We start from the raw sequence: 17433 nt of genomic DNA, 5'->3' as shown, positions 1-17433 counted from the left end.
TCTCGATCTGGCCACTTGGTCCCAAGTGTATTGTAAAAATAGGACTTGTACCATAACCCCATGTGTCAGAGTCCTCTTTAATTTGTAAGCATCGTGAACATCTTTCCACCAAGTCTTCAAGTTTGTCAATTGCTCTGTGAACTTCGTTGACCCAATGACCACAGAATCAGAGTGTTTAGAGCCTAATACATTCTGGGTTGATAAATGTACGGAATCGGTGGCTTCTGGCTCACTTTCAGGACCTTTTACTTTTGCCCCTTCACTAGAAACCAAGGCGGGCTTGCATGGCGTAGCTGAGCCTTGATTTGGTGATTCTCCATGTTGAGAATTGCCGTGGTTGGTTGCAGTGGTGAGGGCAGTAATGCTACCTACCATCAATTACATGTGAACCAATAACAAGGAAAGTTAGACCATCCTCACAAATGTTGAATTATTTCATTTCAAGCCCTTAAAGCAATGAATCAATACAAAGCAAATGCCTTGAGATTCAGATTTTATGATACCTATTATTCTATGTTAGAATTTGTTCATTTTTTAAGGTGTTTTTTTCGCCCAAAAAAACTAGCTCAAGGTTAGGGAACATTCTATACTTTAGCTCAACATGTCAAAGTGTGAGACCATTACACACAGCCTCTCAAAGAGTTCAATACCTCGCGTCTTACGGAACTCACCTTAAACTACTCGAGGAAGGTTAACTCAGTGTGACAATGCGAATTTCTGCTCATGAATCGAAACATGCTTGAGTTACAACAGCCAGCGCAACGGTGACCTTAGTGAACACGTAAAATGATAGGAACAGGGTTTCGATTGTAACCCTCGTAATGTGTATTTTTCTTCTTGCTGGGAAGGTTGCAAATGTTAGGACACAATGCAATAAATAGTCATTTTTGAATGCTGTTCTCAAGAAATTCTCTCAGCAAGAGTAACATACAACACCTGAGGAGTGGGTCATATTGGTTCAGATCTTGAATACTTCCTCTCCTGCACCATACTTTTTCAGTAAGTTACTACTGTAAACCACATATCTTCCATAACCCAGATCACAATTTATATCATTAACTACTATGAATAGCCAAGCATAATTTAATAACACTTTGAGCCAACAATTTTAACATTTACTTTAAGGCAGTGCCCTCCTCTACTATAGACGACCTTGTTTTTAGTTTGTTAATGGGTCTTTCATTTCGGACCTTTTCATTTCAAACCTTATGTGTTTGGCTACTTTCATTTTATTAATTTAGCATAAGGTACACTTCACACTTCTTTTTTGAAGTTTTTATCACTTTTGGAATCTAAACAAATTGCATGCAGCCTATGCAGGTCATGATGTATTTAAAAAGTTACCAGTATATCCCCACCATCGTCATTATTTGAACTTACAAAGGCTGTACCCTGTAGGCTACGTAGAATTGGAAACGAGTCTGAGCGACAAATGGAAGGTACGATCCCTCTCCTCTTTTTTCTTCTTGCCCATCTCTGTGCTTCTTACTGCTTCACATGTTCCTACATGATGTCCTCTGCGCATATCGTACTTCATAACTTGACTGTTGTGCATTTTGCTTTAGAACACACCTCTCGGGATTGCAGCATGAAAGCTCACCCACAATTTTTCCGGTTAGGGATCCCATCGCCCTTCACCTTGCCCTTCTCGTATATGTGTCAGTCATCAAGTGCATGTGTCAGAACTCTTGAACTCTTGTTCTGTTCTGTGCATGAAAGCTCACCCACAATTCTGAATCTCTGTGAACTAATTTTCCGGTAAGGGATCCCATCGCCCCTCACCTCTCCCTTCTCGTATATGTGTCAGTTATCAAGTGTGTGTGTGTCAGAACTCTTGTTCTGTTTTGTGCAATGGATGGATTTATGCTTACAATGCTGTCGATAATTTTGGCAGGTGAAACAATCATACGCACAGGAAGAGAAATTCTTTTCCAGGTATAAGGGATGCCTCGTGCAGAAGCACCTCTCATTCGTTGCATTGCCTGTCATGAAGTCGTTTTCTTTTCCTTTTCCAAACGAGCGCCATTCTGTTATGTCTAATGCCTGCAAAATTTTCAGCAATTATAGAACATCAAGCCTTTAATTTATGCTTTGTAAGTTTAATTTATTTTGAGGCTCATATGGAGATCCTAATGGTTGTGATCAGCAAGAGAGAGGAGCATCCAACAAGGTATGTCCAGCTTACAATTTTTGTTGTCATACCAACTCTGTGAATTACTTTGTACTGACGCTTTGCTCATGATTCTGGGCTCAGAGTTGAGTTGGGAACTTATGAGACAAATAAAGCTGTGATGATTTCAGAGGGGTGCCAAGATGCTCTTGGACTTCGTTCTCAGCTTGGGTTTGATCTTAGAAGACTCTGCAATGGGGCCTCTTAGATTGTCTATTTTTAAAATCTTGGATTGTGTGCATGAAATGGCTCCCCCAATGCCTCATATTTAGAAGTGCTGGGGCTTGCTGCTTTTACAAGGCACCTAAAAGCACTTGCTATCAAAAAGGGGTGCTCAAAATCCCAGAAAGTTAACTGCTTTCCTAACTGCACCAAAAGCTCCCATTGTCAGCCCTACCACATCATCGACGCGCTGTATTGCCGTGTTGTCAGTCCTGCGATAGCCATGCAATTCACACCATGATTCCTGTTGTGATTTGTGCCGCGTTTCGCATGTGACCCGGCTCTTGCTCTCTTCCGGATCAGTCGTGTCATGCCGCATCACTAAGTTTTGACAGAGAGGCCTCTCATATATCCCGGAGCTGCCGCTATGTCCGGAGGGGGGGGGGGGACACACTACAACAATACCGACCACCCAATAGATGAGCCCCAAGGACAGGGTGCCTACCAATGGGGAAGGTGAGGGGTCATTTTTGTACATAGACATCCGGATGGGGGCTTGAGCACTGTATGTCTTTGAATCAAGCACTTAGTTTAGGGTGGTCGTGACATCCTATAAATAGGTTCCTTGGTTCATTTGTGAGCCATTGTAATACACTTGGATTACGTACCTTTAGTAGTGCTTGCCTGGACACCCACGCTAGGGGTGTGGGGGACGCCAATCCTTGGACTCTCCTAAAGAATCTGTTGGTGAGTTTCCATCTGATCTGCCATATGGTCACCCCTCTCTCCTAGTTGCGAGTTTGAACACCAGATAGAGGTGATGTTGGCTAGAAATCCAGTCCCCCCGCAACCATATCGGTGGGATGAGAAAGAGGAAGAGATTGTTGGGCAATTATCTACATGGAGTGCCCAGTCTTGCTTGCTAAACAAGATGTCGTGATAGATTTTTGCGAAGATTTCAATGGTCTTGATAAAATTTCCATTTAAAACCCAGCATATATTTCTACTGGTGCAAAATATTTACCAAGTTTGATCCGAGGTCAAGATACCATTGATTGTGGATACATCCTCGGGATGTCCTGAAAACAGCATTCTGTGGATGGTATGGGCATTGCCAGTTTTGTTACTACCTTTTGGGCTGACCAATGTTCCAGCCACTATCCAGTACAGATCTTGAATGAACTGTTTGTACATAGGTGGGATAGTGGATAATGGTGTTCCTAGATGACATACTCGATTAAAGATTCTTTTGGATGCAGCTCTTGTATAAAAAATAAGGGAGGGTGCCCACTTTATATCGGTGGCCATCTTGACAATTGATTCAATGAAGGACCTCCAAGCTCACACAAACACCCATACGGCCTAATAGATTATTCTTGCATATCACATGGAATGACCATTTTTGGGTCTCCGTTCCTCATTTCCTATTCCCATTTGCTGTTTTGTGTGCCATGTTATACTCGTGAGAATGTAGGAATGACAGTTTATGCCCATGTTTGTTCTCTGCTCATGTTTTGATTTTTTGTTCCATGTGACTCACTGACTCTGTTCTAGAGATGCACTCCAAGGTTCAACACATCCTTGAGATGCACTCTCTGTCATACACTCTATCAGAACTTGGAATGGTGGCACCCCAAAGAACATGAAAAGCATCCAAACCATCATCCAAGCTCCAACTAATACCATTAAGACCATTTTCTATACTCCCAAGCCACAAAGTCCAAGCTGCTCGGTAGAAATATGGAGTGAAGTCAATCTGCACCAGTCATATTTGTTTGAGCAACAAGTAGTGATCAAACCTCTAGCTGCTCATAACAAGCTTGTAGAACTATAAGGATAGTCGACTTTGTGTGTCAATGGCCAACCAGTTCAGCCCTTACACTTTTGTTGGTCAGGGTTTAGGCCCCTCGGCCGGTATCTGTAAGCTAGACAAGGTTAGAGTCAAAAATTGTAATCTCCATGGTCCTCTCGGTCCATCTTTATCGGTCCTCCCAAGAGTAGACAGAGCAAGATGGCGCTTCCAGAATTGACAAAAATCTTCTCGAGAGAAAACTAGCCCTACATGAACCTACAGATTGAAGCTATGGAATTGGATGAAGAAGAAACGAGAAGAAGAGGAGGAGTTAAAGAAAGAGGAGTTCGTTTTTGTCCTAAAAAGCTCTAAAAACATGTTTTTTGATGCTTTTCTGTGTTGTAGAGGCCTCTAGAAATCTCTTAACGGTTGAGAATTTGGATATGCAACAGAAGTCAAAGTTGATTCTCTCAATGAGCCCTACGTATTGACGGATTTCAATTTCGACAACTTTTGACGACTAGGGTTTTCAACAACAAATTAGGGTTCTGCAACATGAGTCAAAATTATGTTTTGGGTGCTTTTTGCAGACAATAGGTAATGCTGGAAGCATTTGGGAGCATGGAGTCCAAGATCCACTCTTTGCAACGAGAAGAACCATTTGCTTGAAATTTTACTTGTGAAATAGTTTGAGATTACTGTTTAGAATTTGTATGAAATGGATTTTATCTGTTTTGAACTTGTTTTTGGTGCCGTTTGAGATTGTTTGATTCTGGTTTGGATACATGTTTCAATGTTTTTAGGAACATTTTGGATATTCATGGCTCGGGCTTTCCTGGGAGGAGTATTCAAGAGGAAATTGTGATTGCAAAGTTGTGTTTTACTCATGGCTCGGGCTTTCCCGTGAGGAGTACTGAAGAGAATAATTCATGCTTGATAATGTCTGAATATACTCATGGCTTGGATCTTGTTGGTTATTTTCGAGGGGAGTATTCAATGATCATGTTTTTACTCATGGCCCATACCTTGTTGTTTATTTGCGGGAGGAGTATTGTTAGAAATAGTCTGAAAAGTAACTACTCTTGGAACTGGCAAGCGATGCAGGCTGCGGTCTAAGGAGCGTTTGGTTGTCATAGGCCTCTATATCTCATGGCCCGGACTTCTTGTCACAAATTGTTGACGTGTCAAGCCACTAAAGTCCTTGCCAGGATGCAAAACAGATCCCCCCATGTCACAAATGTGGTCACTGGCGTAGAAGCGATCTATCTGAGATAGATTCACTCCTCCTACCTTGTGGTCAGAGTGAGAGAAAGACAGGCTGTCTGGGGGTCTCACAAAACTCGGGTGATGCCAAATATCAAAAACCCTCATAGTCATACATAGCCGCTCCCAAGCTGCCAACTCAGCCCCGTGCACTGTAGCATGGCCACCTCCAATCTTGTCAGAGGGGTCCTTCAACATGTCGAAGTCTCTCTCAACACACCACTGCTCTGCATGCGGCAAAGACTCAACAACATGAGACCAAAACTTTGCTCGTGCACTTACCACATTGGGCGCATATATGTTCAGGAAACCCATGAGGCAACCCTGAACTTGCATAGTAATCCACTGAGCTTTGCCTGGCACAATAATACCTCTGTCCACAATGGCATGTTTCCAAGAATCCGCAATAGTCATACATACCCTCCGTGGATACCTCCAGATCCAAATGCAGTTGACCAAAATATCGCATAGCGACCACGCAAAATCTGAACACATCGTCTAATGTGGCTCACACAGATGATGCTCCTGTAGCATAAGAATATCAATCTCACCACCCACAAGGCATCGCTGAAGCTCCTAATGCAATTGATCCCTCTGACGCTGAAACTGGGACCCTCCTAATCCCTGCACATTCCATGAGACGATCCTCATGGAGTTGGTGAGAAAAATCAGATGATGCAGCAGTAGCCAACCTCGCTATCTTTGAGGCCGGTTGGATGGGGAGTAATCCGCATCCGAGCGACCTCTAGACAAACGCGTCTGAAGCGACTGTCCTACCCAGGCCCAGGCCGAGTGTGCAGCCCGTAGGGCTACATCCTCTGACCAAGAATCCTCATGTACAAATACATAGCAAGGGGGGCTCTGAGCGTTAGCAAACAAATGCACCACACTGTGCTTGCAACTTGCTACATCCGGCAGCGTCACACTGAACTTGGCTAAAGGCCAAAGTGTTTGTACCAGATCTGTCACCCCTAGGTCCCCTGCGTGGTGTGAGAACTCAGTGGCCTTGACCTAGAGCCAGTCAAGAACTGTGCGCAAGGTCCACTCTGTAGGATCCCTGCCGCACAGTGGAAAGGAGAAACCTACCGCTATATCGAGAGCCTCAGTGCCTCGGGCTGCTAGAAAGAGGACGTGGACTCGAAAGCAAGCATCCTCCAGGGCGGGAGAAGAATTGTCACAAAGTGATGACGTGGCTGCCCAGAAACTGATACCCTAATTGCTGCTGAAAACCCTAATTTTGGAAACCCTAACCCTAAAATGTGCAAACCCTAAAACCTGCCAAAAACCCTAACCCTAAATTCTGACCTAACCCTAACCCTAAAAGGCAGCAGGGGCTGAATCCCAAAAAATGCGTAAACATGCTGATGTGGCACCGTACGGCAGTCTTGTGAATTGCAGCAGCTTTCCAGCTTTTGCGGCAGTTTGCTATTCTCTACGCAAGTATGAGAAAGAGAGGAAAGAGAATATTTTTGCTTTATTTTAAAACTCAAGAGAGCTTGAGAGAGGAAAGAGCCTTTGCTTTTATTTTTAGGCTTTTGATTTGAAGCTTTTCGGGGCTCTGCTTTTGGCATCCCTTGTAAACATTAAATAAGTGGTTTGGGCTCCCACTCTGCAGAGCATCTGGACGCAGAGTATGAGAGTGAGACTCGAACCACTCTCGTACTTTGAACACTGATTAATACATAAAGAAATATCGAAAGAGGCTCCCGTCTTTGGGGCCAATATCTCTAGGCATGGCACTCCGCCGGGCCAGTGCAAATCTATTGTGAACTGTGAACTGTTTTGAAGTGGTTATTTGGTGCTGTCGTGATTGATTCTTGACTTGGAATGTCCAAGTCTGCTACAGTGGTATCAGAGCACAGCCGATTTCTCTTCTACGGGAAATCCGATCCCAAATTTTTTTCCACGGCACCTATGGCTTGACGCAAGAATCAGTCGACTCCCTTTGCATCCGTAGATGCGGGCAGGGATCACAACGAAGATTCCGGTAGAGAGTATGGCCCGCCTCGGCCTACTCAGGCGGAGCAATGAGAGATGAAGCGTCGTCAATTGATCGGCGATGCAACAAAGATGATGCTCAGTTTTGCGAAGGACCCAAAATTGGCAAAATATATGAGCGAGACTTCTTTTCAGGAAGTGCACAAGCAGTGGCAGAAAACCACACCACCACCTTTGAAACCCGCTATTAAGAAACCTTCTGCTCACAAGACCTCTTCAGAGAAGGAATTAGAAGAGGTGGTTGATGCACGGATTGCGCAGCTTGTTGATGCGCAAAACAAAGCCAAAAAGCACGGCAAAAAGCAGAAGAAAGGCACTAACTTCCCCGGATATTTGGGTCGTCAATCGACATTTGATAAGGAAAAGAAACAGAAGAAGCGTGTTCTATTTGAAGGAGTACCCAGTTCTTCTTCTTCTTCTTCTTCTTCTTCTGACAGTTCTTCTAGCTCTTCAGATTCGAGCGAAGAAGACAGAAAAGGCAAAAAGCGAAGCAAGAAACAACGCTTCGGAAAGGGCAAGAAAAAGGCAAAGAAGTCTAAATCTCGCCCAGTGAGTGATGGTTCTACAGAGGACTCGTCTATAGATAGTTCAGACTCTGATGACGGCAACTTTTGTGCAAACAAGAAGAATTTTTATAAAGCCAATCAGTATGACTTTCTGGAAGATAAAAGCAAGAAAGTTCGAGAGTTTAAGGAAGGTGGACATTCGATCAAATTTGACACTTTTTCAGGATATAAAGATGCTTCGAAGGCTTTGTCTTTTATACAACAGTTTGACATCGATTTCGCGGGAGGATGCTACGCAGAGCACTCCAAGATTCGGAGAGCTGCCTCTTACTTTAAGGGGAATGCTCGAACTTGGTGGTCCACACTTCTTTTAAACAGCACTGCGCTAGTTAAATGGCTGAAATTTAAGAAGCTTTTTATTTCTTCTTGGTTGACTCAAGAGTATGAACGCGATATACGAGCTGCTTGGAACTATCTTCGGATGACCAAGAGAGATAGAGTGGATGCTTATTGCGAGAGATTCTGGAGCTCTTTTCTACCCGCCTCTTCATTCAAGAAGATCTGGTTCAGAGAACAGATTGAGCGGTTTACCTTGGGTCTACCTATAGAGATCTGAGATCACTGCTTGGAACAGAAGTCAGCTTCTATTCAGGAGTTGATGAGTCATGCGAAACGGGGCTTTGCCATTCACTTTGACAGTTTGACCTACCCTGCCGATGAGGTCATGACACAACGAGCCAAAGAGACTTCAACAAATGAAAGTAGAAAGAGAAAGAGCAACCCAGAAAAGAAGGATGCACGACCCAAGCTTACTCCTGAGGAGAGAGCTCGCTTCATCAGGGAGGGGAAGTGCTTTGGATGCGGGGAACATGGACATATCTTCGCGAAGTGCCCTAACAAGGCACCAAATGAACAAGATGAAGAAAGGCTAGAAAGTTCTAAAGCAGCTGAGAGACGTGGCAGAAAAGGCAGATAAAAAAGCAGAACCGGTACCACATGGCGTAGGACCTGAACCGAATCAAATGAATGAAAGTACAAACTTTGCCGCTTTTGGGGCAAAGTGAAGGATCAAGAAGCTCTTTTGAAGGAGCCAAGGCCAACTTCTTTTTACTTGGAATTGGCGACTCGATTTGAAACTACGCCCGACAGGTTGAGGCCACAGGCAGAGGTAGTTCGACTGGCACCCGGACGGGATGTTGCCATTACACCGAGCATTGGTAAACCTTGTTTGCAATGACAGGGGTGTTTAGGGCATGTGAGTGACGTTCTACTCGAAATTCCTTGGTTCCACAAGAACTACACCGTGGTTGACTATCGGGCCGAGAAAGCAACTTTGACAAATGAAGGGCTCAGAGATTGTACTTGATGAACTTCAGTTTCTTTACTCATTCTTTTGGGAGAGAACTGAACGATGGATAAAGCTTGAATATGTTTTGACCTGAACAAAAGAACGCCAAGATTTTTCTCCAGACTCATGCCAATTGCTTTGTAGAGGACTTGAAGATCATTCCATTGATCTGATACCTGGAAGCACACCACCGAACCGGCCACCTTACCGTGTGAGCCGAGCACAGAATGAAGAGATTATGAACCAAGTGAAAGACCTCTTGGAAAAGGGTCTTGTCCAGCCTAGTACTTCACCGTATTGCTCTCTAGTGTTGTTGGTTTTGAAGAAAGACGGATCTTGGAGAATGTGCATCGATTATAGAGCTTTCAACAAAATCACCATCAAGAACAGATTTCCAATTTCTAGGATCAATGATATACTCGACAAATCACAGGGATCCTCGTGCTTTAGTAGGATTGATTTGAAGAGTGGATATCATCAGATCAGAATCGCACTCCGGGAGACGTCTACAAGACAGCTTTTCGGACGACTTTTGGGTTATTTGAGTTTTTGGTGATGCCTTTTGGCTTAACCAATGCTCCTGTGACATTTAACCGGATGATGGACAGGATTTTTCGAGAGTACAAGCTATTTGTTGGCACTTTCTTTGACGATATCATTGTTTTCTCCAAGAATGAGGTAGAACACAGAAATCATCTGCTTCAGGTCTTTCAGGCATTACGAGATCACAAGTTAGTGATTAATGCAAAGAAAAGTGAATTTTTCCTACCAGAGATACACTTTTTGGGGGACACATTGTCTCACCAGCAGGAGTGCAAATGGATCCGGCCAAGATAGAGACTATCCGTGATTGGCCCGATTTGAAGAATGTCCATGAAGTTAGAAGCTTCTTGGGACTGTGTTCGTACTACAGGCGGTTCATTCGAAAGTTTGCAGAGGTTGCTTCCCCTTTGTATATCTTGACACAAAAAGGAGTCCCTTTCTCGTGGGGACCCACAGAGGTGACTACCTTTCAGACATTGAAACAGAAATTGACTACGGGACGAGTTTTGACTTTACCGGACTTGCAGAAGTCATTTGAAGTATATTGTGATGCTTGTGGTCGTAGTCTGGGGGCGGTCTTAATGCAAGAAGGCCATGTCATTGCTTACGAGAGCCGATTGTTCTCAAGGCTGGAAATGACAGCACAGATTTATGAGAAAGAGCTTTTGACGGTTATCCATGCTCTTACTCAGTGGTGGCATTACCTACTCGAGCGGATTTTACTGTCTTTACAGACCATCAAGTTTGCGCTACTGCTTGTCATAGAAGCTGCTTTCGGAAAAGCAGATGCGGTGGGCGAACATCTTGTCACAGTTTCACTTTTAGATTGTCCATGTTCAGGGACAAAAGAATGTGGTGGCAGATGCTTTGTCTCGGAAGCCGTTGATTCTGGCTAGTTCCGCGATACATCATAGGAGCTTCGAGGATATGTTCGACCAGTATGCCATAGATACAGATTTTGCAAATGTTTTCACACGGATATGGGATGGGGAGACAGTAGCGGGATATTCCATTCGGGATGGCTACTTGATGAGAAAAACCATGTTGTGCATTACACAGCCGTTGAGGGAAAAGGTTATGACAGAATGCCATTGTCCACCTTTTACGGGTCACCATGGCATTGCTACCACCAGGAAAGGGGTAGAGAGATACTTCTTTTGGCCGAGACTCAAAAAGGATGTGGAAGAGTTTGTGCGCAGTTGCTTAGTATGCCAGAAGGTCAAGTTTGACAGACATAAAGCACAAGGATTGTTACAGTCTTTACCCATACCCACCCGCCCTTGGGAAAGTATTGCAATGGATTTCATTTTTGATCTCCCGAGAACACAGAGTGGTCACGATGGTATCTGGACTGTTATTGATAGATTTAGCAAACAGGCTCATTTCATTTCAGTGAAGAAAACAGTCAAGCCAGACCACTTAGCGAGACTGTTTGTGGCCTAGATTTTCAGATTACATGGCATGTCTGAGATGATTGTCTCCGACAGAGACCCCAGATTTACGAGTTTGTTTTGGAAGGCAATTTGGGAGAACATTGGCACGCGGTTGCAGTTCTTGTCATCGTTCCACCCGTAGATACTGACGGGCAATCTGAGATTGCCAACTCAGTGGTTCTAGATTTATTGAAGTCTTATATTTCGGATCAGAAGACTCAATGGGAAAAGTACCTACCTTTGGTGGAATTTGCCTACAATAACATGATACACTCTTCGAAGGGGAAGGCGCCATTTGAGATTGTTGAAGGTGTTGCGAAGGTTCCACCCTTCCTAAGTACGAAAGATAAGATTTTTGAAGCGGATGAATATACGGCTTTTGCCAAGGTTCGCGAGACTTTGCAGAAATCTCAAGACGACAGAAAAAGGCAGTGGATCGCCATCGTCGCGACTTGAAATTGAAGGAGGATGATTGGGTGCTCTTACGTTTTGAGAAGGCACGCCTGAGAAAGAAAAAGGGAAAGGAGAGGCTTTTTCCAAAGCTTAGTATGCGATACTACGGACCTTTCCAGATCATTGAAAAGATAAATGATGTCTCCTTCCGACTGAAAGTGCCTGATACTTGGAGGATTCACAATGCATTTCAAGCGAATCTCTTGAAAGCTTTTAAAGGTGACGTGCCTGATGATGGGGAGCCTGATGAGCAACCCGAAGTGGAAGAAAATGAGGAGATCCTTGTTCTTGAACAGATTTTGGTACACAAGGATACGAAGAATAAAGGTAAAGTCCGAAGGCGGTTCTTGGTTAAGTTCAAGAACTATCCTGCATTGGATGCGAAGTGGATGGAGGAGGGAGGACCTAGCAGATACTCCTCAGATTGTGAAACTCTAACTCGAGGCTTTTGGTTTAGCATAGTCTACTCCAAATGGAACCCAGAATTCAGCTTGGCCGGAGATCTGGTGCAGTGGGATGCACAAGAGGGGAGTTACTCCGCTCCTTTGTCAACAGATGCCTTGATTTTGATACTAAAGTTACTAATGTCTCTTTGAACTTCAGGGATACTGAGAGCTGACAGTATTCTGTTGGATGACTTTATGAAATGGAATTCCTGATTATGATACTGATTTGTTCTTGACTTCTTTTAAGTGCAGGAACTGATAGACGAAATGACTGCAGCATTTTGGTTTGATTGATCTTGAATAGACATGGTTGCAATAGGGGTTAGTCAATCGGACATCGATGAGGTCTCGATTGGATCTAGATGCAATTGCTAGCTCTATTGCCGATAAATTATGGTCTAAGATCCGAATGAATGTTAATGTCATGTGATGTCCTGTGATGTCGTGTGATGTGACTGTCGATTGGTACATGTGGTAGATGTGTGTTCTTAGTACGTGACAGTGAGTGTCTACTAAGAGCCTAAGGCCTCTGTCTGTTTTGCAGGCGTAATCGAGGGCGATTACAATGCTTTCAAGAGGGGGGTATGTCACAAAGTGATGACGTGGTTGCCCAAAAACTGAAACCCTAACTGCTGTTGAAAACCCTAATTTTGGAAACCCTAACCCTAAAACTTGTCAAAAACCCTAACCCTAAATTCTGACCTAAGCCTAACCCTAACCCTAAAAGGTAGTAGGGGCTCAATGTCGAAAAATGCGCAAACATGTTGACGTGGCACCGTACGGCAGTCCCGTGAATTGTGGCAGCTTTCCAGCTTTTGTGGTAGTTTGCTTTTCTCTACGCAAGTATGAGAAAGAGAAAGAGAGAGAGAGAGAATACTTTTGCTTTATTTTAAAACTCAAGAGAGCTTGAGAGAGGAAAGAGCCTTTGCTTTTATTTTTAGGCTTTTGATTTGAAGCTTTTTGGGGCTCTGCTTTTGGCATCCCTTGTAAACATTAAATAAGTGGTTTGGGCTCCCACTCTGTAGAGCATCTGGACGCAGAGTCTGAGAGTGAGACCCGAACCACTCTTGTACTTTGAACACTGATTAATACATAAAGAAATACCGAAAGGGACGCTAGTCTTTGGGGCTAATATCTCTAGGGGAGCCAATATCTCTAGGCACGAAACTCCGCCGGGCCAGTGCAAATCTATTGTGAACTGTGAACTGTTTTGAAGTGGTTATTTGGTGCTCTCAGGATTGATTCTTGACTTGGAGTGTCCAAGTCTGTTATAAGAATCACCTATGAAGCGTGTGAAGTTGTAATCGAAGAAGTCCTATCGTTAGCGAATGTGAAAGCTGGTCAAACCCCAAGGGATTGTTGCACAAGGAGAGGTTTGAACGAGAAGTGGCGGCCTCGTACTCAGATAGGGTTGTCCCTCCCGAGCCATGCGACTCGTACCGAAAGCACTACCTAGAGATCGTCTCGTTGTAGATGTGTATCCAACATAGTTACATGGGACGGCGGGTCGGGGTCGGGAACGGCAAAAGTCAGGAAACGGGGATGGGGTCGGAACGGCAAAAAAAAAGAGAGTTTTTTTGGCATTTTTTGACCTACACACATGCCACACACATAGAGCATCACTTTGACCATAAATTTACACTAAATAGACCAAAGAACACGAGTCATATAGGCTGAAATGTGCTAATAAAACATCGATGATCGATGGATACAAAATGAGAAGTGCATGCCACAAGGGCTCAAGAGTCAAAAAGCTTAAAGGACTTAGGACAAGCCTGAGGCCTCAAGGATAACAAAAAGTACAAAGGGTATGTAGTATGTAGTAGGTAGAGTCGTAGACTCAAGAGTCTAGACTCGAGAGTCAAGTGATCAATGATCATCAAACTCCACCTGTTGAATCTCCATATTGTCATCGTAGTCGAGGTCGTCAGTGACGTATGAGGGCTCGGGAGGCTCGCATTGAGGCTCGAAGTCCTCCTCTAGCTCCTCCAAAAGAGTATCGGCCATAGATGGATTCTCTTGTGCCATCTCCCACTCAGTGAAAGGATCTGCCTTGTGTGTGACGCTCTTGGCAAGCATGCGCAAGTTAGCGCTCACAAACACCAAATCATTGGCCCTCGGAACCCCGAGGCGATTCCTCTTCTTAGAGGCAATGTGGCTGTACACACTCCATAGTTGCTCCAAGCAACTAGTGATACATGCTTGGCTAAGGACACGAACAGCCAAGCGCTGCAAATGTGGGCCATCTCCTCCATAGTCCTCCCACCACAAAGCCGAGCCAATCTTGTTGCGATCAAGCTGTGCATCTACACATCCATAGGAACCCTTCTTTTGCCTGTAGTTGAGTAGCTCGTCTCTAATCTTGCGCCTAATGTCACTGCTAGGCTCAAGGCGCTCCAATGCAAGCCGCCATCCTTTGCTCACCTCCTTGTCGGTCTCTTGATGCCTTCCCTGAAACTCAGGGTCAAGCACATAAGCTGCCGCATGAAGTGGGGAGTAGTATCCATTCCACCTCGACTCACACAAGCCATGAATCTCCGCATACTGAATAGGGTCAGGCACAAGCTTCTCAAGTGCCTCTATCATCCGATCCATGGCTTCGTAGACTTTGCCAATGCATGGCTGCAAGCCATCCACCACTCGAAGTAGGTGTAGAATAGGCTTGACCATGGCATCAAGTGTCTTCACCTCCTCCCACCAAGCGGCGTCGTCGGCCCATTCTCGGCATTTCAATCCTACTGCTGATGTAGACTCCGGCATGGCCTGGAACTATCACTGAGAAAGAGGCCCTTTAAGGCTCCGCCACATGTAGACAAGCGGCCTAGCATAAGCCAATTGAATGCAAATCTTGTCTCTGAATATTTGAGCAAGGACAAGTGGCTCCTCTTTGAGAATTCATGGCGCACTTTTTGATGGTTGAGCACAAAGGAGACAAATCCAGAGGCGTCACCAATGGTGGGTGAAATCCATGACAACTTCCCTATGTCCTTGAGGAGGTTATTGAGGCAATGTGCCATGCAAAATGTGACATGGATGCTGGGATACATGCCCTCAATGATAGCTCCGGCTGCCCTATTTGACGCCTCTCCATCTGCAACCATACAAAGGACATTCTCCGGGCCGGTGATCTCTATGGTGCTTGTCCACTCCGCATCAAGCATCTCGGCGGCCTTGCCACTATCGGATGCATCATGTGACTCCACAAAGTACATCTCCCTCCGAGAGTAGGCCACCACCCCGTGGATGGACCGCTTGCGGGTGTCGCTCCATTCATCTACAAGGAGAGAGACGCCATTGGTCTCCCACAAATCCTTTGTTGCTTGGGCCGCTTGCTCTACGGCAAGCTTCTCTTTGTCAAGGAGGGTGGTGCGAAGCCTCTCCGATGAAGGTGGCACATAAGAGGAGCCATATTCCCCTATTTTCGTAACCATGGTTCGAAAGTATGGAAACCTATCCACACAAAATAGAGCATGTTGTGTTAGTATGGAGAGTCGAGAGTCGAGAAGTTATAACCCATTATGAATACAAAATGGAAGATTGCAATGTGCATATGCCAAGGAAAACTCACCGCGAAGCATGGAAGGCAATGTGGTTGTGGAAGAAGAATCGGGCAACCGACCTATCCACCTCTTCCTTCAATTTAGGATTCCAATTTTCGTTGAGAGTGCTTTGGCGATGCAGAACGGAAGAGGACGGTGTAGATGCTGGCTCTTGAAGCTTCGAGAGATGTCGTCAAGGTTAGCTTCCCTTTGCTCTCGCGGTGTCGTCGTGGCGGAGGGATCAACGGCAACAAAACGGCCCCTCTTGGCCGCTTCCGCAACCTCATACACCGTGAGCTTCTCAAGAAGATCCAACCTCTTCTCGGGAGCTACATGAGGGCAAAACTTCACCTCGTGATCGGGTTCATGAAGAAGATGGGCTCGCACTTTGTCTGAACCACCCGTTCTCTTGTATGGGCATAGCTTGCATGTCCATGGTCTTGCACCGCCACCTTTGCCACGTGTGCTAAAGTCGACTTCATCCCACCACGACCACGTTTGCACGGCGGGCCTCCTTCGAGAAGAACCGGCTTGAGAAGTGGAGTTGGCTTGAGATGACATGATGGTGGAGAGACTCGAGAGAGTAGAGCTTAGAAGTTAGAGGAGTTAGAGGAGAGCTTGTGTGGAGAGAGAGTAGAGGAGAGCTTCAAAGTGGGTAGAAGAGGGAGAGACTTGAGAGTGGAGACTCAACTTTCAAGGGTAGATACTAGAGTGTAGAGTAGTCAATGGTCATGCTTGAGCCTTGAGCAATGACTCAATGAGGTTATGAGGCTTGAGCAATGAGCATTGAGTAGAGAGGAAAGCTTGAGCTTGAGGGAAATTGCCAATTGGAATGAGACTATGAGTATTAAGAGGCCCAAGGGAGCCTTTTATAGCCTCCCAAGGGCCAAGGCCCCCCAAAATGTGGTAGTTGGGTTGCACAGAGCCGTTTAAAACGGTCATAAACGGTAACTTTCAGCCCGCATGACTGCTGTCGTTCCCGGCCGATCCCGTCCGACCCCGCCCGTTCCGGCCGTCCCCAGCCGTTCCCGGTCCGTCCCCCTGCAACCCGCCTGTCCGGCCAGAAATCCGGCCGTCCCAAGGCGTCCCCTTCCGTTCTCGGCCCGTTACGGCCGTCCCCCGGCCCTAGGGCCCGTCCCCCCCGTCCCTTGTAACTATGGTATCCAGTCCCTTGTGGCATGGGTTGAGAGATGAGGTTGAGGGCCCAGGGAGGCGATCGAGGTGGCGGAGTTGAGGTGGAGGGAGCCTCCTTAGGGGGTTCCTGCTGAAGGGGGTCAAAACGTTTCCCTATTGGAACCCAATGCTGCTGAGTTGCAAGAGGTCGGTCATTAGGGGGAGCAATGTGGTGATCCCGTCCTTGTCGGCGACGGCCATGCACTTGCTGCCAAACCAATAGCTGTCTGATCGCTGGCCTCAGTCGAGGTACCAGCCTGTGTGTCCTGGGTATCTGTCTGCTGGGCATGCTCAGCCTTGGGAGGTTGTGCATGCGCAGGGTTGTCCTCGTACGGCGTACGGTTTCGTACGTTCCGCACCGTACCGTACGACTCGTTCGTTTTTTTTTTTTTTTTTGGCTCCAGGTGATTACAATTTCGACTGCTCAAACAAACATGACCTATATGTGGCGAGGCTCGGGTAGCGGATCTACTATGGTCGCCACCACTTTGGAGATCATGATTCTTCTTTTTTGGGACATTGCCATTTCCAATGTCCATGAACAGATCTTTCATGTTCTAACTTGTAAGACTTAAGTTGCAAGGACTTAGTACTAAGTACTAAGGTC

General features: G+C 45.5%; 1 protein-coding gene across 4 annotated transcripts in view; it reads left to right on the top strand.

Annotated features, from left to right (window-relative positions):
- Window positions 1-1325: 1325 nt before the first annotated feature.
- Window positions 1326-17433, top strand: part of AMY2 (alpha-amylase-like 2) — a 54905-nt gene continuing 38797 nt past the window's right edge. The window contains exons 1-3 of one of the 4 annotated variants that reach the window (XM_086517925.1): window positions 1377-1439; window positions 1566-1758; window positions 1895-1935. Coding sequence is in view for 2 of the 4 variants with exons in the window: in XM_086517935.1 (XP_086374061.1) it covers window positions 1433-1439; window positions 1895-1935 (48 nt within the window). In the remaining 2 variants the exon portion in view is untranslated. Of the gene's footprint in view, window positions 1440-1497; window positions 1759-1894; window positions 1936-17433 lie in introns of those variants that run through there. The other 3 variants (XM_086517935.1, XM_086517908.1, XM_086517916.1) reach the window with 3 other exon arrangements.

Source organism: Adiantum capillus-veneris, chromosome 1 (assembly GCF_014529385.1).
Source record: "Adiantum capillus-veneris isolate H3 chromosome 1, ASM1452938v2, whole genome shotgun sequence".
NCBI lineage: Eukaryota > Viridiplantae > Streptophyta > Polypodiopsida > Polypodiales > Pteridaceae > Adiantum > Adiantum capillus-veneris.
Note: the sequence above shows the minus strand (reverse complement) of the source record. Positions and strands in the feature narration are given on the sequence as shown.